General features: G+C 40.8%; 1 protein-coding gene across 3 annotated transcripts in view; it reads right to left on the bottom strand.

Annotated features, from left to right (window-relative positions):
- FARP2 (FERM, ARH/RhoGEF and pleckstrin domain protein 2) overlaps window positions 1-26,008 on the bottom strand; it is a 354,029-nt gene that overhangs the window by 170,195 nt on the left and 157,826 nt on the right. For all 3 annotated transcript variants that reach the window (XR_003858526.1, XR_003858525.1, XM_029614957.1), the window contains exons 8-9: window positions 12,420-12,567; window positions 6,560-6,655 (exon numbers count right to left, since the gene is read on the bottom strand). Coding sequence is in view for 1 of the 3 variants with exons in the window: in XM_029614957.1 (XP_029470817.1) it covers window positions 6,560-6,655; window positions 12,420-12,567 (244 nt within the window). In the remaining 2 variants the exon portion in view is untranslated. The remainder of the gene's footprint in view (window positions 1-6,559; window positions 6,656-12,419; window positions 12,568-26,008) is intronic.

Raw genomic sequence — 26,008 nt, 5'->3', positions numbered from 1 at the left:
TTGATTTACCATTTCCTGGGCAGTGATGGGGCTCCACTCTGCTGATGATGGTAATTCCTCCACTGAAGAAAGTAGTAAAGGCCTGCAAGGAGGTTAGTGCATGCCAGTTTAATATTTTTGGGGGGGGAGGGGGGGGTTGCTGTACTGGGTTGGGCTGCTGCCCTTCATTTGTATTTTCAGATGGAATTTCTTTTTCTTAAACATGAATGTGGTGTCATTGAGTGGACCTATATGAAAATTTGCTTGTACAATCTGGCCCCCAACATGGTTTTGATGTTTTCTGGGTTTTTTTACATGCTCTCTGCAATATTTAGTCACTTTAGGGGAGTGATTGGCTTGGTAATCTGTCAGGGTATTTTCTAGAATGCTATTGTTTCCCTAGATAAATGCCACCCTTCTGCCTAACTTCCATCAATGCCAAAGGACTCAATTCCTCTTATAAAAGAAGTCTTTTGCTCCAAGAGCTGGAACTAACTCAGTCAGATATTATATTTGTCCAAGAAACACACTTAACATGAAGATATGAATATCTACTTCGCTTCCCTAGAGTCTCACAATTACATTTTGCTCCCAGCTGCAAATTTGCGAAATATGCTGGGGTTTGAATACTGTTTTCTAAGAGCTTTATATGTGAATGCACCCTTAGTATTGAAGACTCTCAGGGCAGGTACCTACTTCTACATATAGTAATGAATGGCTTAACTTACACCCTAGTTAATATATATGTCCCTAATAGAGAACAAAGTGCTTTCTTACGGATACTACACCAAATCTTAACATCTCATGCCTGGGTCCTAGAACTAGAGGGTGATTTTATCGTAGCCATCTCCCTCAGCCTAGACACAATGGGTACTTCTTTAGCTAATTCGCATGTTGCCTCCTTGAGAGTCCTTATGGAGGATTTCCATTTGGTGGATGTCTGGCAGTTCTGCTTTCACACTTCTCGTGCATACACTTTCTATTCTGCGGCCTATGACTCTTATTCTAGAATAGACGAACTCCTAGCAGATAAGTCATTGCTCCACAACATCACGGGTGTAGACATGGGAATTATCACATGGTCTGATCATGCCCCCATATCGTTGGACATTATCTTTGACCAATATGACACAGGGAAAAGATTTTAGCGTCTCAATGAATCCCTATTACAGGATTTAGCTTATAACAATTCTACCACCAATGCCATTAAATTATTTTTTTGTAATATTGAAAAATCTGTCTCCTCACCTGTTTTAGTATGGGATTGCAAATAAATTGAAAGATCTCCCTCCAAAATATTATTTTAAAAATTAAAGATGAGGCAGGCTGGATGTTATCCACCAATATAAATATCAGGCAGCGATTTCTTAATTTGTAGAGAGACCTCTATAGTCCTGAATCTTTAATCCCTCAGACTCTACTGAGTCTTACTTACAAAGTGTAACTCTACCCCACCTGACAGAAGAAATGAGGGAGGATTTAGATAGCGAAATCACTAGCCCTGAAATCCTACTAGCTATTAAGAATCTTAAAGCGGGTAAGACACCAGGTCCCGATGGGTTATCTGCCAAATTTTATAAGCAATTTGTCCCTTATTTGGTGGTGCATGTACCAAAAGTTTTTAACTTTCTGAACTCTGGAGGTTCCTTGCTTCCGGACTCCAATTTGGCTAAAATTACTATCATTGCCAAACCCAGCAGTGACCCTGCAATCTGTGGCTCTTATAGGCCTATCTCCTTAATAAACTTAGATTTAAAGCTGTTAGCCAAGATATTGGCCCATTGCCTCAATTGCATCATTGCATGGTTTATTCATCAGGACCAGACACGATTCATCCTGGATGAATGATATGCCCCTACAAGTCACTCTCTGGCAACCACATCACTCTTGGCGGCATTGCCCTGACATGGCTCCAACCACCCGACATACCTTAAATAACTGGGATGTCTGGAAACATCACTTGGTGGGGTCAGCATCCTACTTTCAGTCCTCCTTTCTTTTTCACAATCTTTTGTTCTCTCCCTGTTTGCCTATCCAGTCATTTAAATCATCGAAAGATAAAGGAAGTCTTCCTTATTGAGCTCATATGGAAAGATATTACCTTTTGATACTCTGCAATCTAAAAATCAGCTTCCCCAATCTGAATTTTTTCCTTATCTGCAGGTTAAACATTTTGTGACTGGGATCTCTACTATCCCTTGAGAAATCCTTATTTGAAGGTTATTGTGCCCGTGCACATCTAATGAAGGGGGTGATTTAAAAAATGTATGTGCTGTTAAATGTTAAATTGAAGGAGAAATCTGCCTACATAAGAGCTTGGGAATACGATTTGGGATTTGTTTTTTCTGATAAAGATTGGTCCCTTATTTTTCAAGCGACCAAGAAATCCTTCATTTCTTCCTTGCTACTTGAGAATAGTTATAAAAAGTTATATAGGTGGTATTTTACCCCTGTCAAGCTCCATAGATTTTGCCTTCAAGCAAGTGATTTGTGTTGGTGGGGTTGTTCTTCTCAGGGAACTTTCATTCATATGTGGTGGGATTGTCCACGCATACAGCCACTATGGCAGCAGATGTTTGCCATCCTATCCAAGATCCTCAAGAAATGAATCCAGCTGACAAAGGAGGTGGCGCTCTTAAACTTCCCAGCTCATTATGATGACCTAGCCTCCCAGGCATTGACCAAGCAATTTTGCATTGCCACAAGAATTGAGATTGCATATCTTTGGAAACAAGATTGCACCCCAACACCATGGAGAATGATATCATGCTTGGACACAGTCTGCACTATGAGCAAAATAACTGCACTGAAGCATCACAGACTCAGTAAGTTTAATTCCATTTGGGACCCTTATTTGTGCTGGCGACAACTTGACTCATTTTGAATTTCGTTATGGAGTGTGTACTTCTGGACAGCATCTTTGGGCTTCTAGAATTTCTGGGTCCACTTTGATGACTCCTGTTCTTTCGTTATGTTTTAATTATAGGTTCATGCTTGGTAGTGGCAGCAAGGGAGGGGGACTTTTCCTTTTGATACATAAGAAAAATTTTTATTGTCCTGACGCATGTATGTACTAATTTGCATTCTCTTTGATTTTATTGGTCTTTGACAACAATAAAAATTGCTAATTACAAAAAAAAAAAAACCCAACCCCCAGCCATGATGATGATAATGGGGTGGAATGGGTTCTATTGTCTGCTGATTTAGGAGCAACTCCACTTCTAGGCAGAGTTGCGGCAAGTGAAACAGATCCTGATTGAAGGCTGAGAACTGAGGTAGCATAGGAAGCCACGAGAAATGCAAGCAGTATCCAGACTCCACAATCTTGAGAACACAGCGATCTTTGGTGATCTTACACCATTCATTCCTCCAGGTAGTACTGGATTCTCCTTCCTACTGGAAAAGATGGTTGCTGGGTTTGAATGGATGTCAAAAATATAGACCAGGTTTGGACTAGACCTGTGCCAGTTTTGGTTGTTGGCAGCGCTCACATTGCTGAGTTCGAACTGAAAGCTGTTAAAGAAGTAAAGGCAGGATCCGGTACTGTACTAATTGCCAGAAGGAGCATCTCAGGAAAGAAACTCTTAAAAGCATAGTAAGGCCTCTTCAAAGTACTGTTGCTCCAATCTTGTGGCGAAGGACTGGACTGCTACATGTTCTTTTATCTGAGCTACTGTTTCTCTGAGCTTGTCTCTGAAGAGGTGATCCCCCAGGCAGAGGACATCTGTTAACTTGTTATGGACATCATGCAAGCTATTGGCCCTCAACCAATCCATCCAGCATGCTCTAAAAGAGGCTGATGAGGCAGTCGTATCAAACGCTTTGTAAATGGATTGAATAAGATGGCATATATACTCTTCAGTATCCAAGAGTGACTAAGGGCATGCAGAATCACTTTCACTGGGTGGAAGAAAAAGCTTTAGTTTTTACAAGCAATCAAGTATTAAACCACATAAAACTATTGAGATAGAGCTCTGGAATACCTTTTTACCATAATTGTCCAGTAACCTGTAATCCTTCCCTGGGAAATATTCAAGACTACTGTTTTCTTTGCTCTTTTTACTACAATCGATGACGCAGTTGTATTATCCCATACATTGGGGATTTTTGCACTTTGTATTTGATATCACATTTCCTTGCAACTGGGGCACAGGAAATCAGTTCTCGCGAATTCCTGTTTGTAATTCTTACAGGATATCATGGTGTGGGATGGTTGTTGGTTCTGCTTGTCTCTCCAAAGTCTGCAGAAAACTGAAGACTAAGCACGAGAATCCATGCGCTTATGCACATTGACTCTAAGCACTTTGCCCAACTTGTCCAGAAACCTGGAATAAGAAGTCTTCTGCAGTTTCTGGTAGGCGGTTGGATGGTATTCCCATCAAACCTTCCTCAGAGTTTAGTGGTGAGAGAACACTAATCCAGGACCCCAGTGATGAAGGTGGTGACTGAGATGGAATCCTTGATCACCTCAGAGGGATATACTCCTGGTGCACATCCTCTGACTGGACTCCTCTACAAGTGCCTTGGGCTTCAACAGCCTTCACAGAGGTTCTGTTAGAGTATCTGTGCATATTATGGATACTGGAACTCCTCATGGGAGTAAATCTGATATTTTAGAAAGGAGATGCTGAAAGATACCATCTATATCCTTAACCACTAGAGAGGTAAAGAAATCCTTCAACTCTACCACTTCTGATGTGCTCTTTGGCCTGGTATGCCTGCTGGATCATCATCTTCAGATACTAGGATGGACTCTTGCATATCTTCTGGACTCTGCAAATTTTGTACAGGGGGCCAATTAGAAGGAAGATGTACCAGAGAACAAAAAGAGGTCTGGAATCTCTAGTTGTAGGCCTTGCTCTAGTAATTTCATTGGTGAATGTGTTCTAGAATTTCATGGGGCAAGTAAACCATATTTCCTTGTGCCCCTGAGAAAGTTCCCATGTGCATGGATAGTGAACAGCTGCATCAGAAGCACTGCAGCTTGTTGCATTGATGGAACAGTGCATTCAGATACACTAAACATTAATGGTGTTAAGGATTGATGCAGTTCATGCGCCGATGGCACTGGCACCAATGCACCGTATGCCAATAGCACCATTGCACCATGCGGTCAATGTGCTGGAGAACTGTGCATCAGCTGCATCAACAGCACAGAGACACACTGCTTTTTTGGTGCCAGCAGCACCAGCAGCTCACAAGAGTGGTGCTTCTTTGACATAATTCGTGACAATTTCTGATTACTTGACCCCCAAGGACTGACTGCTCTGCTGAAGTGGGAGATATTTTTGAGGAGGTCCTGTTCAGCTCAACACCCAGAGAGGCAGACGAGGCCACACTCCAGGAAGAGGATAAACTATGGTTTCTCAGGTCCTCCATTTTCTAGGCCCTTGACTTTTGGGAATGCAGGGACATCTTGCCATAGTGGTAACACTTTTACTGGTTGTGGTTTGGTCCAAGGCAGCGGTAATAGATGTCATGGACATTTACCTATTTCAAAGTCTTTAAAGCTGTTGACTGGGGCTTTTTAGGGTTGGACATCTTGTAAAGAAATGTTTGGGTTTTTTAAAAATATATATAGCACTGAAAAGTGCTGTTTGGGGGCTGCTGAGGCAGCAAAGCACCTTTGAGAAAAAAATTAAGAAAGTGCAAAAAATGAAGAAAAAGTGACAGAGACAGGGTACATGTCCATGCTGATACTCAAACAAAAAAAGTCTGAGGGGGCTCACAAGGCAACGCCTGCATGGGAATTCCTACACATACTCAATAGAGAAAAAGCTGTATGAGCTTCATTCAAGTGCCATCAGATGTCACCCACATGTCATGGCTAATTCAACCCTGCTAGTCGATGGAGAAATAAAAATTCTTCTAGCACAGAAAAAACCCTACCTTAACACCCCCACCCCACCTCACCCAATCCCAAAGAAACAGCTCAAAACAAACCTACTTAACATACCCTTCAATTCTCATTCACAATTTGGAGGTGGGGGAAGGGGGTCATTCACAATGATTGAAGAAAATTAAACAAGGGAAAAAATGCATAAACTTACAATATGATCTGATTTAATATAGTGCTCTCTATCAAACAGCATTTTAAGTGAGAGTCCCATTAACGATTAAACCAGAGGTTAAGATGCAAATTCAGGAAGTCTATAGGAGGACAACCTAGTTACTTCACTGTTCTTCACTTAATCAGTAATTTTGTACCTCACCCCAACTACTCCACTCTTCTTTAGCATCCGTTTCGGTATGTCACGTGTCTAAGCTAAGTTCATATATATTATGTATGCATATTATGTACTATGGATGTAAATTATTCGCTAATCCTGAACCCCACTCCGAATACTCCAGTATGAGTCTAACAAGTCAATGTAAAAAAAATTAGAACATATGGTGAAATTTTTGAAAGCTCAAAGTATATTTATACCTTCCCTGTTAAACTATAGTTCTATTGTTATTGGCTAATTTTCTTGCCCATCCAACTCTGATAATTACATCAGGCATGCCAAGCCCTCCACAGATGATTCTGTCACACTGCTAGCTGAGCTATGAGCTGTTGGGCCCCACATGACGCCCTTACATGCACTTCCGGGTGTAGCTTGATCAGGAATCTTCTTCTCTTGAAACTCAGTTTTCTAATCTTTGACCAGTTGAAGGTATTGATTTTTGTATTACCCTATAAAAAGGAAAAACATAAGTGTTACATATGTTGCTAGGAGTTTTGATAGTTCTCTTATGGAATAGTGTCTGTATAGAACTATACTGTAAGAAACCTTACTGCCATACGAACGAGAGGCTCAAAAGCAGAGATGTCGTCCATCTCATTTTTTGGAATCACGTGCTGCAGTATAAACCTTTGGACAGGGCCCAAGCTTAGGACTTCCTTAAGAGCCTTTTGGTCTTGCATACTGTACACAGATTACCATTTCAGAAGCGATACTGATCATATGATATCAATTAAAAATTATCACCAAAATCATTTTCCAGATCCTCTAAACTGTTTCCCCCCAACACTGGCAAACTTTAGGACCATAGCACAACACGGCCGTGTCGGAGCTCTGTCGCTTGTTCACCACTGTTAAATTTATATTAAAATATCTTGCACAAGGTTTTGTGCAAATGTAAAATAAATAACTGGTTGTTGGTTATACTATTATTGTCCAGTTTACTTTATATGCCGCGCAATTGTTTGTTGTGAAACTTTAGGACCAGCCAGGTTAACAAAGAGATACATATGAACTCACTCATACTGGATCTGATTGTTACAATTCCATTACACACCAATTAGGGAAGGGTGTACAGGAAGTTCTTGTGAACATAAGCTCTTTCCAGGTGCAGTTCAGGGAATAGCAAAGAATTTCACCAATAAATTGACAGTTAACACTTAAATGTAACTCAAATGAGTTTTACTTGTTGCCACTTTTGAGTTTACAAGACAGCAAGCAATTCCCAGAATAAATAAACACCCACCCAAGATTCCCTCCCTCATATCCCCACCTTCAATCAAAGACAGCTCCAAGGATTAGGAAAAGCACCCAGGTTATCAACCTGGCAAGCACACTGCTTACTACAAGATCATCAAGCCAAATTTGGGTATGACCTTTTATCAAAACAGATACCATTCGTGCCTACTATTAACACTGCTATAAGCCTGGTTGAAATTCAGGCTCCAAGGCTTATTCAGAATATGAAATGCACGTAAGAAGGAATCTGAAGTGGTAATATGGATGTCAATTTTTATATTATTACAACAAGCAATTGCAACATATTTAGGACATTACTAGTGTGGCAATATAAGAAAACTCAAGTTGTTGTTTATTTGACATTGGCATTGAATTAATTCTAGTCAATATCTCAGAAAACTTTGGGCCTGATTTTAAAAAGCATTTACTCGAGTAAAAACCAGGTTTACTGGAGTAAATTCACTTTACTTGAGTAAGTGGGTTTTTGAAAATTGCTACAATATATGCCATTGACTTGTCTATAGGATTTACTCACATAAGTGCACTTTACTTGAGTAAATGGCTTTTGAAAATTGCTACAATAGTAGCTACATTTACGCATGTAACTCCTTTTGAAAATTACCCCCTTTGTGTTTCACATATGAAAGCTACTGAAAGGCACTCTACAATTCTTGATTTCCCAATGGTGTGTGTATCATCCATTTGGAAAGCAAACGTCTATAGAAAACAACTTTCATGAAAGTGACAGATCATGACTTAACTTACTGAGCCTTGGGGCTTTTTTTTTTTTTGTAAAGAGTGAACTAGGTCTGACTACATTTAACATTACACCAAGCTTGCCAAAGTGGGCTTACCCAGTGGCTTGGCGTCACCACCGCACATTACCATGTAGAGAAACCTAAATTCCCCATTCAGGTCTTCCATTCTCTGGGATGGCTGAAGCCAGAGGAGTCCTATTCATCATGTAATGGCAACTCTCTGATTTAGAGCCCATGATTGCAAGGCTCCCGAAGGAATCCTGGTGCTGCAATAATTGGACTAAAGTAAATTGGAAGGGAACACAAAATTGGTTAAGAAGTTCCTGGTTAGTTGTGAATGAAGGTTCACTGCACCAGATTCAAACCCTGGTTCTGAATGAATTGCAGGCCCAAAGGAGCAAGAGGAAGCTGGTGGGCCAAATAAAAACAAAACAAAACAAAAAAAAAACCCCACTCACCACACTTTCCAAAGACAAGGTGTAACCACCACTTCTACTTTACTCAGAGATGCCCTGGCAGGTCCGCTAAATGACATGTTCAAAAGATCCCTGGAAACGGGAGGGGTGCCACGAGACTGAAGGAGAGCGGTTGTGGTCCCGCTTCACAAGAGTGGTAGCAGAGAGGAGGCTGGAAACAGGCCAGTTAGCCTCACCTCAGTGGTGGGAAAATTAATGGAGATGCTGCTGAAAGAAAGGTTACTGAACTATCTACAATCCAGTAAGCTGCTGAACCAAGGCAGCATGGATTCACCAGAGGAAGTTCCTGTCAGACAAATCTAATTGATTTTTTTTTTATTGGGTGACTAGAGAATTGGATCAAGAAAGAGCACCCAACGTCATCTACTTGGATTTCAGCAAAGCTTTTGATACTGTCCCACACAGGAGGCTTGTGAACAAAATGAGAAGCTTCGGAGTGAGGGCCAAGGTAGTGGTATGGATTACAAACTGGTTGACTGACAGGAGACAGCGTGTAATGGCAAATGGAATCTACTCTGAAGAGAGAGCGGTGTTAAGAGGAGTGCCGCATGGATCAGTATTGGGACCGGTTCCGTTCAATATCTTTGTGAGTGACATTGCGGAAGGGATAGAAGGTAAAGTTTGTCTATTTGCAGATGATACCAAGATCTGCATCAGAGTGGACATGCTTGAAGGAGTAGAGAGAATGAAAAACGATTTACGAAAGTTTGAAGAGTGGTTGAAGAACTGGCAGCTGGGAATCAATGCCAAGAAGTTCAGTCATGCACCTGGGATGTGGTAATCCGAAAGAGCTGTATGTGATTTGGTGGGGGGGGGGGGGGGGGGGGGGGGGGGCAGAGGCTGATGTGCATGGACCAAGAGCAGGATATTGGGGTGATAGTCTCTGGCTATCTGAAGATGGCGAAGTAATGTGACAAGGCGATAGCTAAAGCCAGAAGAATGCTGGGCTGCATAGAAGATTAACCAGTAAGAAAATGGAGGTGGTGATGCCCTTGTGCCCCTTGGTGACACCTCACCTGAAGTACTGTGTTCAGTTCTGGAGCCTATTTCTCAAAAGGGATAGAGACAGGATGGAGGTAGTCCAGAAAAGGGCTACCAAAATGCATTTATTTAAAAAAAAAAAAACTTTTAAATACAGTCATTCTGTATTTTTAATCATGACTGTTTACAGTGAAGGTTAAAATGAAAACAATAAATATAAAATAACTAAAAATATTCAGAGAAGGCCATATAAAATAAGTCTAATCTATAACAATAAAATAGTTAAATCAAAAACTTAAAATTATAAAATCTAAAATTGAGCTTAAAATAAAACACAAAAGTAATTGAAAAAAAAATATAAAAACAGAAGACAATAAAATCAACAAATCAAAAGAAATTAGAAATCCTGACCAGTCATTCAAAAGCCTTTGCAAATAGCCATGTTTTTAGGTTCTGTCTGAAAATCATATAATCTGACTGCGTTCTTAAATCCAATGGTAATGAATTGCATAATTTCGGTCCTGCTATTGAGATGGCTCTCTAACTTCACTGAGATGTGCTGTGCATATAGAGGGTCAGTATCAGAATACCTATGGAGAGAGACTGAAAAATATGAATATGTATACCCTGGAAGAGAGGAGGCACAGGGGTGATATGATACAGACCTTCAGATAACTCAAAAGTTTTTAAATTATGTACAAACGTCAACCTTTTCCATTGGAAAGAAATCAGTAGAACTAGGGTTCATGAAATGAAACTCCAGGGAAAATGTCTCAGAACCAATGTCAGAAAATATTTCTTCATGGAGAGGGTGGTGGATGTCTGGAATGCCTTCTGGAAGAGGTGGGGAAAACCAAAACAGTGAAAGAATTCAAAAGAGCATGGAATAAATATTATGGATCCCTAAAGGATGGAAATGAAGAAAAGAGTGCATGGAGTAACTTGCTGGTGCAGCAGTTACTACCCTTTAACCAAGAAGTCCCGATACAGTTGATGTAACTCTATCATTGCTCTCTGCTTCAATGGCAGGGGGAAAAGGGGAATTGGATTCATACAGTGACCGAGAGCCCAGATTTTTATGGTCTGAGGAAACAAGTATGGGGGTAACCTGCTGATGCGGTGGTTACTTCCCTTAACCAAGAAGCCTTGATACTGTTGATGCAACTCAAACATTACTTTCTGCTTCAACAGCAAGGCATATCAGGGAATTGGATTTAAACAGCAATCAACGAGGGCCCTGACTTTTATAGTGTGGAAAACTGATAAGCATGGGGTAACCTATAAGGCACAGCAGATATTACCATAAGCTTACTGAGCAGACTGGATGGACCATTTGGTTCTTTTCTACCATCATTTCTACGTTTCTATGTTACAATGAACTTTAGGGATGTGCAGAAATTTTTCATTCATTTTATTTATTTTGTTTATTTTTTGTTTCTATTTAGTGCACAGTAAAAAAAAAAAAATTAAAGCTGAATTTTCAAGAGGTGCACACATAAAAATTAGCATATACGTGTGTAACTTGCATATATGTTAATTTTAGAACCCTACAACGTACACAAATAAGTAAGGGTATGCGAGTAAATTTATGCATGTAAAAAACAATCTGTCCAGGGACACTCCCAGGTGTGGCCAATATTTATATGTGTAGGTTGTTGTTTTATAAGAAATTTCCATGAGTAGATCTGGCAGCTTCCTCGCGTGTATTTACACCTGCTCTATATCTGGAATAACTGATCGTATCTTTAAAAGTGAAATAACAACTAGGTGGGGAGTCTGGGTGAAATTGGGGGAGTTGAGGCTGAAGAGCCAGAAAGGAGGCTGCAGAGTCAGAAAGACCTGCAGATGGAGGCTAATTGGCAATACTGGTAATTTCATTGCCACACGCATGCTAGAAAATCTGACTTGCATGCGTAAAACCTGACTTTGGGGGGGGGATAGACACTTGTAAATTATATAGGTAAAATCTCCACACACATTTTTAAAGTTAGAAGTAAAGATTCACAGATATAGTAACTGGGCACCATTTATCTGAACAAGTTCCAACTTATTCAGCTAAGCAGTGGCAAGTCTTACAAGTGATACTTATCCAGCTAAGGGGATCATTTATGAAAGGCTTATCGCACGCTACGGCCATATCGTGTGCGATAAGCCTCTATCGCATGTGAATGCAAATTAGGGGGAGGGGAGGAGTCTGGGCAGGGAGAGGCGGAGTCAGCGGTGTCTTCGCTGCCAGAGATGTTACTAACATTATCGTCGGCAGTAGCACACCAAATAGCACCACCTTTCACGGTGGCACTATTCAGTGCGACAGCTGGCGCACTGCCGTGGTGCGAAGGCTGCAGGCTTTCGCAGGCCCGCCCCCCATTTTCGCAGGATTCATCATTCTGCGAGGAATGATGAATCCAGGCCAAAGTTAGATAGCTAGATAAGTCTCAGACAGAGCTACTTAGTTGACTTAGCCAGATAAGTGGCACTATTTAAGTCTTATCTGGTTTTGCCGGATAAGTAACACTTTTCAGACTTACCCAGCTACTTTAAGTAGCTGCAAAGCCACTACTTAAGTGGAACTTATCCGGTTAAGTGCAATATTTATTTGTGTGTTTGTTTTTACATAAGCGCATAGGTTGCTGGGCATATTTATAACCCACACATATCATAAATGTGCAAGCTGTAAAATACAGGAGTAGATTTCCTCTTTCCCATGAACATGCGTATATGGGCACAAATGTGCATCCCAACTGAATTTTGATTTGACCTACCTGGAAGACCAGTATTCCCATGTGTGACACAGCCAGGTTTATTTTGGTTCCTTCTCGATCTGAGGCCTGATGAAATCGGATCCCATACATCTCCAATTTGCGAGCAATTTCAAGCACCTGAAAATCCGACTCGGCAGGAGTTTGGCTTCTGCGATACATGAAAGAAGTGTTACATAGACACAGTATCCACACAGGAACACAGAAAACAGTACAATAGCAGTACTACTCATCTAGACTTACTTTTATCTCAGTGTTTCCAATTGTAAAGTCAATTACATGGTGCGGACTTAATACCTCATTTACAGGTAACAAAATGGTTTTACGAAAACCTCTCAATTTCATTTGAACAAAGTTTCTACCCTCAATCTATGTAGTTGGTAATTAAGCAATATTAAAGAAAAAAAATTATGATCTTTATTTGTAATAAAGAATATAGAAATATTTTCTAAAAACTTCACAGAAAGCAAACCACAATACTATGTCATTATCAAGATAAGCCTTAATTCTCATTGTAAGCTGACATTACCACCAGGTCATATTATTTATTTATTTAATACTTTTCTATACCGATGTTCATGAAAAGACATATCACATTGGTTTACATCGAACAAGATTAAACTACATCAAACAAGGGTTACATCAAACAGAGGATTGCCACGAACATGAGGTAGTAATGGTCAAGATGGGTAATGACCAGGATGAGATTCCTAGAACAAGTAATAACAAGTGTATAACTGTGATAAAACAAAAGCGAGATACATGAATTCAAGGGCTAAAAACACGTTAACTTAAACCTTAAACAGGGAAGAGAGCAGGGAGAGGGAGCACAGGGTTGGGGGTACCCGGAATGGGGTGCTGGGTGAGGAGTAAGGAAGAGGAACGTGGGGTGGATGGAGAGGGGGGTAGGCAAGGAAAGGTGCCGGGGAGGGGGGTATTAAAGATTAACATGATGCTAAAGACCATTATAACATGGTGCTAAGGAATCTTACAACATTCTGGAAAGGACCAGGCAGTAACGAGATTCAGTGAGTGTCCTGCGGCTCTTTAAGGAAACGCTTGTTTGAAAAGCCAAGTCTTAAGTTTTTTCTTGAAAGTCAGCAGGCAGTGTTCTTGGCGTAAATTTGGGGGTAATGCATTCCATTGGGAGGGTTCAGCTGTAGAGAAGGCGCGTTTCCTTATGGAGGCATGGAAAGAGGACTTGGTGGGAGGAGCATAAAGGGTACCTTTGTACGCTGCTCTAACTGGTCTGATGGATGTGTGAAGACGAAGTGGGATATTTAGCTCAAGTGAGGACTGATTGTGGATGGTCTTGTGTATCATGGTGAGGACTTTGTGAAGGATTCTGAAATTAATGGGAAGCCAATGTAAATTCCTAAGAATGGGCGTAACATGGTCTCCTCGGTTAGAGTTGGTTAGGATCCTTGCGGCGGCATTCTGGAGCATCTGTAGAGGTCTAGTGGTAGTTGCAGGGAGGCCAAGGAGGAGGGAATTGCAATAGTCGATTTTTGAGAATACAGTGGCTTGCAGCACCATGCAGAAATTGTGTAGGTGGAGGAGGGGTCTAAGTTTTTTTTTTTTGTTTTTTGTTTTTTTTTTTAGAGTTTGTAATTTATAGAAACATTCTTTTGTAGTGTTGACAAATTTTTTTAGGTTCAGTTGGTTGTCCAATATAACACCAAGGTCTCTCACATGAGTCATTGAGGTCGTTAGGGTCATGGGGAGGTTGTTGAACGCAAGGTCATTGTCATCCTGCGAGATGAGAAAGAGCTCAGTTTTGGCCATGTTGAGGACTAGATTGAGACTGGAGAGGAGGAGGTTGATAGAGTGCAGGCAGTTGTTCCAGAAGGTGAGGGTTTTGGAGATAGATTCTGTGACCGGAATGAGAATCTGCACGTCATCAGCGTAAATGAAATGAGTTACCTTTAGATTAGCGAGGAGTTGGCAGAGGGGAAGGAGATAAATGTTAAAGAGAGTAGGGGAAAAGGATGATCCTTGAGGTACTCCAAGTGTTGAGCTGACGGGATGGGATTCTTTGTTACTTATTCTAACCTTGTAATTTCTATTACTGAGGAACGACTTGAACCAGCTGAGGGCAGTTCCTGAGATGCCAATGTCCGATAGACGGTTGATGATTCATGGTGTCAAAAGCAGCTGAAATATCAAGCAGTGCCAGAAGAAATGGTTGTCCTTTGTCTAGGCCCATGAGGATGCTGTCCATGAGAGAGATTAGGAGGGATTCAGTGTTTAGCGATTTACGGAATCCAAACTGAACGGAGGCGGGAATCCAAACTGAGTGGGGGCGAGTATCTTGTTATCATCTAGGTGGTCTGAGAGTTGGGTGTTGACAATTTCCTCCATGAGTTTAGCGATAAATGGGAGGTTAGCGATGGGACGGAAGTTGGAGGAGTCAGCTGGATTCAGGTTGGGTTTCTTTAATAAAGGTTTGAGGGTGGCGAGTTTCAGAGAGTCCGGTACTGATCCTTGGGATAGGGAGTAGTTTATAATTTCAGCTAGCGGCTTGGAGATTGTTTTTGGGGTGGTAAGAGGTAGTTTTGTGGGGATAGGGTCCGGCAGGTGAGAAGAGATTCATGTTCTTGAGGATGGCTTCGATTTCGAGGGATGAAGTGGGTTCGAATGACTCAAGGTTTGCTTTCTGGCAATTGGCAGAGGGGGGTGGGGGCTGGATATTTGAGGAGATGAGCGGGGCTATGAGGTTGGAGATTTTTTTCTCAAAGAATGTTGCAAGTTCGGTGGACTTGATTTGGGCTTGGTTGTCAGGGATGAAGGGGGAGGGTTTCGTAAGATCTGTAACGTATGAGAACAAGGCCTTCGCATCAAAGAAGAAGTTGTGGATTTTGTGGGCGTAGAAATCTCTCTTTGTACAGAGGATGATAGTCCTGTAGCTGTGCATGGAAGTTTTGTAAGCTGACAACTAGGCTGTGGTGGGCTCCTTGCGCCATATGTGTTCTTTGTGTCTAAGCTCTTGTTTGAGCTTCTTCAGTTCTGGTGTGAACCAGTGTTTTTTATTCTTAAGGGCGGGGTTTAACTCTTTCGCTGTCCAGGGGCATATTTTGTCTGCTACAGAGATGATAATGTTGAACCAGGAGGCAAGGGCAAAGTCTGCGTCAGAAAGGTCAAGGTTATGAATTCCGTAGACAGGTGGGAGCTGAGGTCGTCCATGGAGCAGGGTTTCCTGAAGTGAATTGTTGTTTTGGGGAGAGGGGGAGCCAGGTTCTCCTTTATCGAGAGGTCTGTGGTGATCATCCAGTGGTCGGACCATGGGACTGGGGAGCAGGAGGGCGGGGAAGTAAGTGTAAGGCCTGAGTTTATGAAGATGAGATCCAGGGTTTGGCCTGCTTTGTGGGTGGGACTATTGATAATTTGTATGAAACCCATGGCCTTGAAGGAAGAAAGCAGAGCTTCGCAATTGGAGGAATGAGGAGTCGACGTGGAGTCGACGTGGAGGTTGAAGTCTCCCATGATGATGGCTGGGGCATCATCATGGGAGAGTAGATTAGACAAATTTGTAGTTGTTTTGATTTGAAGAGTGCGATTTCAAGTCTGGAGGCTGGTTTTATATTCTGAGGGATTAATCTTAACTTTTTTTGCAGCTAAAAGAAGGCCGCCGCCTCTCTTTTTATGTCTAGGCATTGAGAATAGATCATAGAGCTGTAGAGGCAGTTGATTGGTTAAAGCTATGTCTGTGGGTTTCAGCCAGGTTTCCGTAATTGCACAGCTGTCCGGTTTCGAGTCCAGTAGATAGTCATTGAGAATGTGAGTTTTTTTTGTAAGGGATTGGGCATTGAAAAGTGTTAGAGAGAAAAGTGAGAGACCAAGGAATTGTGTGTGTGTGGGGGGGGGGGGGGGGGGGGGGGGGGGAGTCATTATGGGAATCAAGGTCCTCTTTTGCTGAAAGTGTGTGGGGGTAGTTGGTTTTTATTCGGTAATGGTAAAGATGTCTAATGATAGGGATGGGGAATGTTAGCATCTTCGACTGGTTGTAGTTTGAGCGGAGTGAGGAATAGGAAGGGGATGGGGAGGCTGCTGAGCGGGGTATAGGCGGCCAAGTACTAGGGGGCAAAGGGGTGGAGGGCGGAGAGAGATAGAAACTGTCACACTCGGTGGCTGCACGAAGAGTCACACAAAGGGGCCTTGCCCTATGAGGAGCCAGCTGTAGTCATGCAACATGTTAACACACCAAAAAGCAAACAAAAAAATAAAGCACACAAGGCAATTAACAACCTAATTCCACATTAATTAATTGCAAGGAAAGAACAAGAACATCCATGAGACGGCATTTTTGTTGAGATCAGGACTTAAAATTGAATCCTCAATGCTGTGTTACAGCAACACTAGTCACATCGCAGGCTAAATTATAACTGTACAACATGTTCTTTACATCTGATTTGTTGGCTGTAAGATAGCTGGTTTAGGAGAGGGACAAAAATTTTATGGGCAAAATTTTTCAAACCTAGCATTTTGATGCAAAGCCCGTGGGTACTTTTATCTGTGGGCTTTACACCAATTCTCAAAGGAAAAGTATTTATGTACTTTCCCTTAGACCAGTGTTTCCCAGCCCTCTCCTGGAGGCATACCTATCCAGACAGGTTTTCAGCATAACCACAATCAATATGCATGAGACAGAATTGCATACATTGGACATCTAGTATATGCAAATCTATCTTATGCATATTTATTATAAATACCCTGAAAACCCAACTAGCTAGAAGGTTGGGAAATGAGACCTTGGTAAAAGTATCCACAGAAATTTGCGCCTCCTTTTTCTGTGGCTTTTTTTTTTCCAATCAAAATAATACAGTTTTGAAAATGCAAAACTATGCACTTTGTTACCTCCCCCAGCCTAACCCCAGCCAGAGAGACAGACTCAAAAATGCAAATAGAAGTACTGGCATTGTGACAATGTCATACTTTTACCTACATCTAGGATGGGCAATTGTCTAAAAGCCCTTTTGCCTGGGTAGATGGCTTTTGAAAATTGCCTTCCCCATCACCCATGGTAAAGAGGATAGGAAGGAATCTTCCATCTCTTAGCTTAAGTATAAAACACTTGTGCAGAGAGAAAAATGCAGATCAAAGCACCTCACTCCCTTCCAAAACAAAGACATGGAGGAGGTGCTTTCCTTAACTCTTGTGAGTTAAGGAAACAAAACAAAACAAACAAAACAAACAAAAAAAAAACCCACACAATTATGAATGGTAGTTTTATAGGTGTTGTATAATAAGTTAATAGATGTCACTTGTCCGATATAAAGATCATGTCATTCAGGTTAACTGAGAGGAAAAAAAACTTCAGAATAACTCCGGTCCTCAATGGCAGCAAAACAGATCTGGTTTTCAGGATGTCCGAACTGAGTATTCAGATATATCTGCGCACATTTAATCTAAAAACCAGGATAATTTGCATAAGTTTGGCTTTTCTAAAAACCAGATCTGTTAGCAGCCCTCAAGAACAGATTAGAGAATCCCTGGTTTAATTGCCCAGAACACATACAAGAGGGCATTTCTTACATCTTAAGAGGCATCATACAGAGAACCACAAGCGCCAGCATAAATCAAATCTCTGCCTTTGACCCAAGTAAAGTTGCTTACCTATAACTGGTGTTCTCTGAAGACATAAGGACAATCTGCCACACAAGAGGGTAATGTCATCCAATGGGTACATAGATGGAAAAGCTCTCTAAGAGCTCAGGAAAAAAAATCTGATAAGGTTTTACTGAACTTGCATGAACCTTTCCATGCATCCACTGCAGCACAAGTCTCCTCAGTCTTTATAGCAAACTGACCTTCAACTCTAAGGAAGAAGAAGATGGGACTGTGAGACTGATTTGCCCTGATGTCTACAGAGATCACTTACTACAGGTAGGCAAACTTTGCTTTCTCTCTAGACAAACAGGACATGAATCAGCCACACAAATGGGGACTCCCAAGCTGAGTGTTGCATGTGAGCATTTTTCATATTTCTATATTCATAGTGGAACATGCAACCTGTACTGCATTAGGGGATGGAGGTAGAGTTGAAGGAATTAAGCAATATCTTGAGAACTACTTGGCTAAAACTGTCTCGACGGGAAGCATTTCCTAGGCAGTAATGAGCAGCAAAGGTATGGTCAGAAGAACAGGTGGCAACCTTGCACATACAATACCTGCTTTGAAAGTGGAGAAAAAAGATGCAGCAGCCCTGTCTTGATGGGCTTTTACCTGTCTGATCATAACAATAAGAGATGCACATGAAGAGTCCTTTTTGTAACTGAAAAATCCTGATTGACTGGGTTGAATAGCTGTCCAACTTTATTCTCGCCATACAGAGCCATAAAGCTCTTCTGCAATCCAATGTATGAATCACCATTTTGGATGTGTAGTCTTGGAAAAAATGTCAGCAACACAATGGATTGATTTAAGTGGAACAGAGAGACCTCTCTTAGTAGAAATGTATGATGGATTTTCAAAACTACTCTGTTGTGGAAAATTAGGGTATAAGGAGCATGTAAGACCAAAGCTTGCAATTTGCTTATTCTTTGGGCAGAAGTTAACTATAAGTAAGGAATTTTAGTTATGTTGTCACCAAAGGTTTAAACGGTGCTTTCATGAGTTGAGCCATGACCACAAAGATTCCAAGGAGCAGGAGGATCTTTAATTGGATGTTAAGATGGGGTATATCTTTCAATAACTTGATAACTGTAAGTTGATGGGAACTAGAAACTCATCCTGAATTTTCACTATTAGAGTTTGGTTTCCAGAGTTTTGAGAACTAGCTCATTTCAAATACAGCAGATCACCTAAAAGGCTGAAAAAAGCAATTTTACCTTGTTAGTTGATACAGAACATAGCTACCAGTACTTGCTTGTCTGTTTTGATCAACACCACCGTTCTTCAACCAGGGATTGAATAACTTTAGAGCATTGAAGATTGCTCTCTGATCTACATAATTTATGCTGAATAACTTCTCTTACGGAGACCAAGTATCTTGAGAACAAACAGTTCCTCATCCTTAGCTGGAGCATTCATGGTTACCATAATTTAAAATTGAGTTTGGTGAAAACACTGACCTTTCAAATAGATCTGAAGGATTCAGACACCATACCAGAGCACATACATATGTATCTTTACTTAATGGCTTTAGGTGCTGGTTCCATTGAAAGTTCAGATGCCACTGTCATGCTGAGACTGCTGCTACCAAATAACCCAATATTTAATTAAAAAATAATGGGCAGAAACCATCCAGAAGAGACCACCCTAGTCTCCCTGCACCTGGTCTGAAAAGCAACTTGCAGAAACAAAGGGCACAGCAGAGCTGGACCCACACACTAGAGAGCTGAACAACCCGTTGCTTCTGTAACAAAGGTTGTTCTCTCTAGCTCTGAGATAAAGAAATGAGAAGGGCAAGGACTGCCAGAGCAAGGACCCAGAGAGCATGCGTCACTGCAAGTCTTGTGTTGGTGTGAAACTGTGGGCTCCGATCCCGGTTTAATGAGTTATGAAGTTAAAACTATTTAGCTCTTTACATATGCAAGTTCAGTCTAGAGGGATGTGATGCTAGCATTAATTCTGTAATCTGATAAGCACTGGATGTCAAGCATGCTTTTGTAACTTTTCTTATATTTTGTTTCCCTATTAAGTACTGTCCCTGTAATAGTGTCTTTATGGTAGCCCCTGAATAAATTTTACTCAAATGCTCAGGATGTGTATCTCATAGGGACTGCTGAAAAAAGGAAGCAGTGTACAGGCGGGGTAAGATCCAGAAATCCCCCTACAGGGATGAGTATAGTAATAGGAGTATACTACTGTCCACTTGGCCAAAATGATAAGACAGCCAATTAAATGTTAAGAGAAATTAAGGACGCTAACCAATTTGGCAGTGTGGTAATAATGGGAGATTTCAATTACCACAATATTGACTGGGTAAATGTAACATCAGGACATGCTAGAGAGGTAAAGTTCCTGGAAGAAATAAATGACTGATTCATGGAGCAATTGGTTCAGGAACCATTGAGAGGGGGAACTATTTTAGATCTAATTCTTAGTGGAATGCAGGATTTGATGAGTGATGAAGTGGTAAGGCCCTTGGCAATAGTGATCATAATTAAATTTGAATTAATGACTGGAAGGGGGGGACAATAAGTAAATCTACATCTCTAGCACTAAACTTTCAAAAGGGAGACTGACAAAATAAGGAAAATTATTTAGAAAAAAAACCTGAAAGGTGCAGCTACAAAGGGTCATGAGAGTACAACAAGCGGGAACATTGTTTAAAAATACTATCTTAGAAGCACAGACCAGATGTATTCCATGGATTAAGAAAGGTGGAAGGAAGGCCAAACGATTGCCAGCATGGTTAAAAGGCAAGATGAAAGAAGCTATATTAGCCAAAAGAACTTCCTTCAAAAACTGGAAGAATCCATATGAAGAAAATAAGAAAAAGAACATAAGAACATAAGAAAATGCCATACTGGGTCAGACCAAGGGTCCATCAAGCCCAGCATCCTGTTTCCAACAGTGGCCAATCCAGGCCATAAGAACCTGGCAAGTACCCAAAAACTAAGTCTATTCCATGTTACCATTGCTAATGGCATAAGCATTGGCAAGTTAAATGTAAAACACTGATAAGACATGCTAAGAGAATTTGAAAAGAAGTTGGCCGTAGAGACAAACTCCTATTAAAAACATATCCGAAGCAGGAAGCCTGCACATGAGTTGGTTAGACCATTAGATGATCGATGGGTTAAAGGAACACTTAGGGATGATAAGGCCATCACATAAAGACTAAATTAATTCTTTGCTTTGATGTTTACTAATGAGGATGTTGGGAAGATACCCATTCCGAGACGGTTTTCAAGGGTGAAAATTCAGATGAACTGAACCAAATCACAGTGAACCTGGAAGATGTAGAAGGCCAGATTAAACTGAAGAGTAGAAAAATCACCTGGACCAGATGGTATAGACCCCAGGGTTCTGAAAGAACTAAAAAATGAAATTTCAGACCAATTACTAGTCATTTGTAATGTATCATTAAAATCATTCATTGTACTTAAAGACTTGAGGATAGCCAATATAATGCTGATATTTAAAAAGGGCTCCAGGTGTGATCTAGGAAACTACAGACCAGTGAGCCTGACTTCAGTGCCAGGAAAAATTGTGGAAACTATTCTAAAGAATAAAATCACAGAACATATAGATAGACATGATTTAACAGGACACAGCCAGCATGGATTTACCCAAGGGAGGTTTCGCCTCACAAATCTGCTAATTTGAAGGGATTAATAAACATGTGGATAAAAGGTGAACCGGTAGATGTAGTGTATTTGAATATTCAGAAGGCATTTGACAAATTCCCGCATGAGAGGCTTCTAAGAAAATCAGAGAGTCATAGGATAGTGGCAATGCCCTTTTGTGAATTGCAAACTGGTTAAAAGCCAAGAAACAGAGTAGGATTTAAATGGTCAGTTTTCTCAGTGGAAAAAGATAAACAGCGGCATGCCTCCGGGATCTATACTTAGACTAGTGCTTTGTAATTTACTGATAAATGATCTGGAAATGGATGCAACAAGTGAGCTGATCAAATTTGCAGACGACAAAATTATTCAGAGTAGTTAAATTGCAAGCAAATTGTGATAAACTGCAGAATGAACTTGTGAGACTGGAAGATTGGGCATAAAAATGGCAGATGAAATTTAACATGGACAAGTGCAAAGTGATGCCTATAGGGAAAAATAACCCATGTTGTATTACATGTTAGATTTCATATTAGGAGTTACCACCCAGGAAAAAGACGTAGGCGTCTCAGTGGATAATACATTGAAATCATTGGCCAAGAGTGCTGCAGTGGTTAAAAGAGAAAAAAAACAAGCAAACAATGTTGTGAATTATTAGGAAGGAAATGGTGAATAAAAAGTAGAATGTTATGATTTTCATTCTATGATAACACCGTACTGTGAGTACTCTGTGCAATTCTGTGCGCTGCATCCCAAAAAAGATATAGTTGCACTGGAGAATATACTGAGAAGGGCAACCAAAATGATAAAGGGGATGGAATGGCTCCCCTATGAGAAAAGGCTAAAGAGGTTAGGGCTGTTCAGCTTGGAGCAGATACAGCTGAGGGAAGATATGTTATTGGTTTTTAAAATCGTGAAAGGACTTGAACGGGTAAATGTGAATCTGTTATTTACTTTTTCAGATAATACAAGGTCTAGGGGACACTCCATGAAGTTTCAAGTTCCACATTTAAAACAAATCAGAGAAAATTCTGTCTCTCAACACACAATTAAGCTCTGGAATTCATTGCCAGAGGATGTGATTAAGGCAGTTAGTGAAGCTGGATTAAAAAAAAAAAGGTTTGGATAAGTTCCTGGAGAAGAAGTTCATAAACTGCTATTAATCAGGTTGACTTAGGGAATATCCATGGCTTATTACTGGCATTAGTAGCATGACAACTATTTAATGTTTGAGTACTTGCCAGGTGCTTGCATCCTGGATTGGCCACTGTTGGAAACAGGATGCTGGGCTTGATGGACCCTTGGTCTGACCCAGTACAACAATGTCTATTGTTTTGTTTTACTTTCTTTCCAAAGAGATTATCCCCGTTCAAGGAAATTCATCAGGTTTTTTGTGAACATCTTCACAAACATCTGAAGCCCAAAGCCACACTAACCTTCTGGCTCCAATAGATACTGCAGACATCCTGGAAAAAGTATAGTGACCATCATAAACTGATTGAATTAGATGCTTCCTACATTCATCTGCTTCTCGTAGTATATGATTAAAATACATAGAGTCTGAAGGAAGGTGTTGCAACATATCTTGCAATTTCTGTAAGGAGTTATGAACATTTTGTACCATATAAAGTTGATGAACAGCAACCCTAGACGTTGACCTAGTTGACTGAAAAATCTTTCTTGCCACATTATCCAATAACTTGACATCTTTCCCAGAGGGATGTTAGAATGTGTCTTAGAACACTTTGCTTTTTTCAAACTCAATTGTACTACTATGGTTTCATGAGGCAGCTGCACCTTTTGATATCCAGGCCAAGTTTGAACTCTGCATTTGAGATCCAACTTCCTTGCTACTAGACATGGGTATTTGCCACATTCTTGTTTGGAGTTCCTGCGTACTCTATGAAATGAAACTGCGGCTTGTTTTGGGTCTGAATATATAGCACACCTCTCAGATTCCGCTTCTTCCTGTAAAATGAATGGAATTGCTTTCACCAATTTGGGGACAAAGGCAGGATGTGACATATCATCAAGCAGGGATGTACTTTTGGGAGACTGTAGTGAGGTGAGAGTGAGGTGTAGCGTCTAGATTTCTTGGGCCTGGAGGGACATATGGGTACAAGAAGTACAGTTAAGTATGTCATGGGATGATCTAATGCACTGAATGTAGCAGTCACGTTGGTCAAATGAAATTATTTTATAGGACCAACAGGAGCATCTTTTAAACGCCATCTTGTTATCTACCACTGTGAACAGAGTTGAGGCAAGGTAGAAAGCAGTTTTTGAGAGGAAGTAATTACTTTTTTTTTTTTTTGGGAGACTTGTTAAAAGAAAAAACAGAGAAAAAAAGTGAACAAATCTGAAAGCAAAAAATCTGATGATCAGCTGCTGATGGAGACAGACTAAAGGTGCACTTTTGCACCAGCCGAAGAAAAAAAGATTGACAAGATTTGTGCTGTGGCAGATGCACAGTAAGATCCATGCATGCTCTGAAAATCCTTATTATTATTATTTTGAGCACAGAGATTTTTTTCCATCTCGCAGTCCTTGGATGTTGTTACCCGCTTGTGTGGCTAATTCATGTCCTGCTTGTCATGGAGAAAACAATGTACATGCTTGATTTTAATGTCACGAACTGCATTTTTCAGTGCTAAAAACAAATCTGAACATTTATTTGTGAGTGACATTACATAATTTTATACTGGGGGGCAGGGGGGGGGGGGAACCCACACAGGCAAAACCTACACAGTTCCTGCCAATTTCTGAGGCTTTTACATTTCAGAGCTCTCATTCAGCAGCTCCAGAGGGCTTCAAGGAAGCTGCTCATACCGAAAGATCAAAAGATGACGTGGGCCAGCAGAGAAAAAAAAAAAACTATCCAAAAGCCAGAGAAACCGCAAGGGATTGAAAGAAACAAAGCAGGCCACTGGGGAGAAAGAAGATAAGAGGATACAGGATGCCACCACCAGAGCAAATTCTTTACAAAAGGAAGCCAGAGAGCATACCCTGCAGAATGTGAATGGAAAAGGAAAACCCTGACAGATTGAAGCCTGAGGGGCACATCAATTTAAAAGCTAGCTATCTGGGAGAGATAGCAAACTTCATGTCCTTGAAAGAGAATTTATGGGGCCCGATATTCAAAGAGCGTTCAGCCCTGAATAGCTGGATAAGTAGGACTTATTCAACTATTTTGCGGGCCGTTGAATATAACTGGATAAGTCACTTATCTGGTTAATTCTTAGCCAGTCAATTTGTGGGCAGGCAATGGGTGGATTGGGGCAGCGCTACTTAGCCAGATAAGTTAATCCAGCTAACTGGCGATATTCAGCCTTAGCCAGATAGCAGGTCTGACTTAGCCGAATAAGTTAGCGAGCAGGTTTAACTCAGCCGGATATAACTTATCCAGCTAAGCATCAGCTTATACACGGATATTCAGCGGCATAGCCATGCCGCTGAATATCCCTTGTAATTTAGCCGGATAAGTCATACCCAGCTAAGTTACATATCCAAGCAGATTTGAATATCGGGCCCATAGTGTTTCACTAAATAAAATTTAACACAGAAAATGTTAACGTTCTACAAAAGAGGTGCACTATTTCACAGCCTGAAGAACTGACAGCTAATCAGCTGGCTTCAACAGGATTTAAGCTGCAAAAATTTCACCCAACAAAATTGCACCACACTTAAAAATCAGCTTTTGCACAGAGCTAAACCCATTTGGCATTTTGGGATTTTATTTAATAACACACGTTAAGACAAATGTAGGCTGTAAGCACCACAACAATCCGAGTGAACTGCAGTAGTAAAACTGTCTTCAAAGTGATGAACAGCAGAGGTTATGCCACAGGATGTGTACACCAATAAGAAGCATTTACAGATAAGTAATTGCCATTCTCATAAGTTTTCTGTATGCTAATCTGTACAGACTGGTCAGAGAACAAGCTGCTCTAATTTTACTAATCCATTAAGTAGCAAAATCTACTTAGCAGCAGACAGCTAGATAATGAGCAAACTAGCACAGACAGATGGCTACCAACGGATTCTCTCAGTGCTACTTTTCATATCCCTCCACAGAGCAAATGCTGCCGCATTCGGAGAACCTAGATTGGTTTAAAAAAAAAAAAAAAAAAAGCCCACTGACACATAGCAATGAAATCCAAATGTAAACCTAGAAATGTCCATTTCCACATTTAAAACTATAACAGGATTTTAAGCTAACTGCGTTACTTGCTTGGCTGAACATTTTAAATCTAGTTTCACCAATGCCTTGTTCAGTGCTGCGGGTCTTGTTACAGAAGCCCTACATGAAAATGTCCCTGCTCTAGACTCTGTTCTCTCTATGTACACACTTTTACAAAG

The sequence above is a fragment of the Rhinatrema bivittatum genome, chromosome 9 (genome assembly GCF_901001135.1).
Source record: "Rhinatrema bivittatum chromosome 9, aRhiBiv1.1, whole genome shotgun sequence".
Lineage (NCBI taxonomy): Eukaryota > Metazoa > Chordata > Amphibia > Gymnophiona > Rhinatrematidae > Rhinatrema > Rhinatrema bivittatum.
Note: the sequence above shows the minus strand (reverse complement) of the source record. Positions and strands in the feature narration are given on the sequence as shown.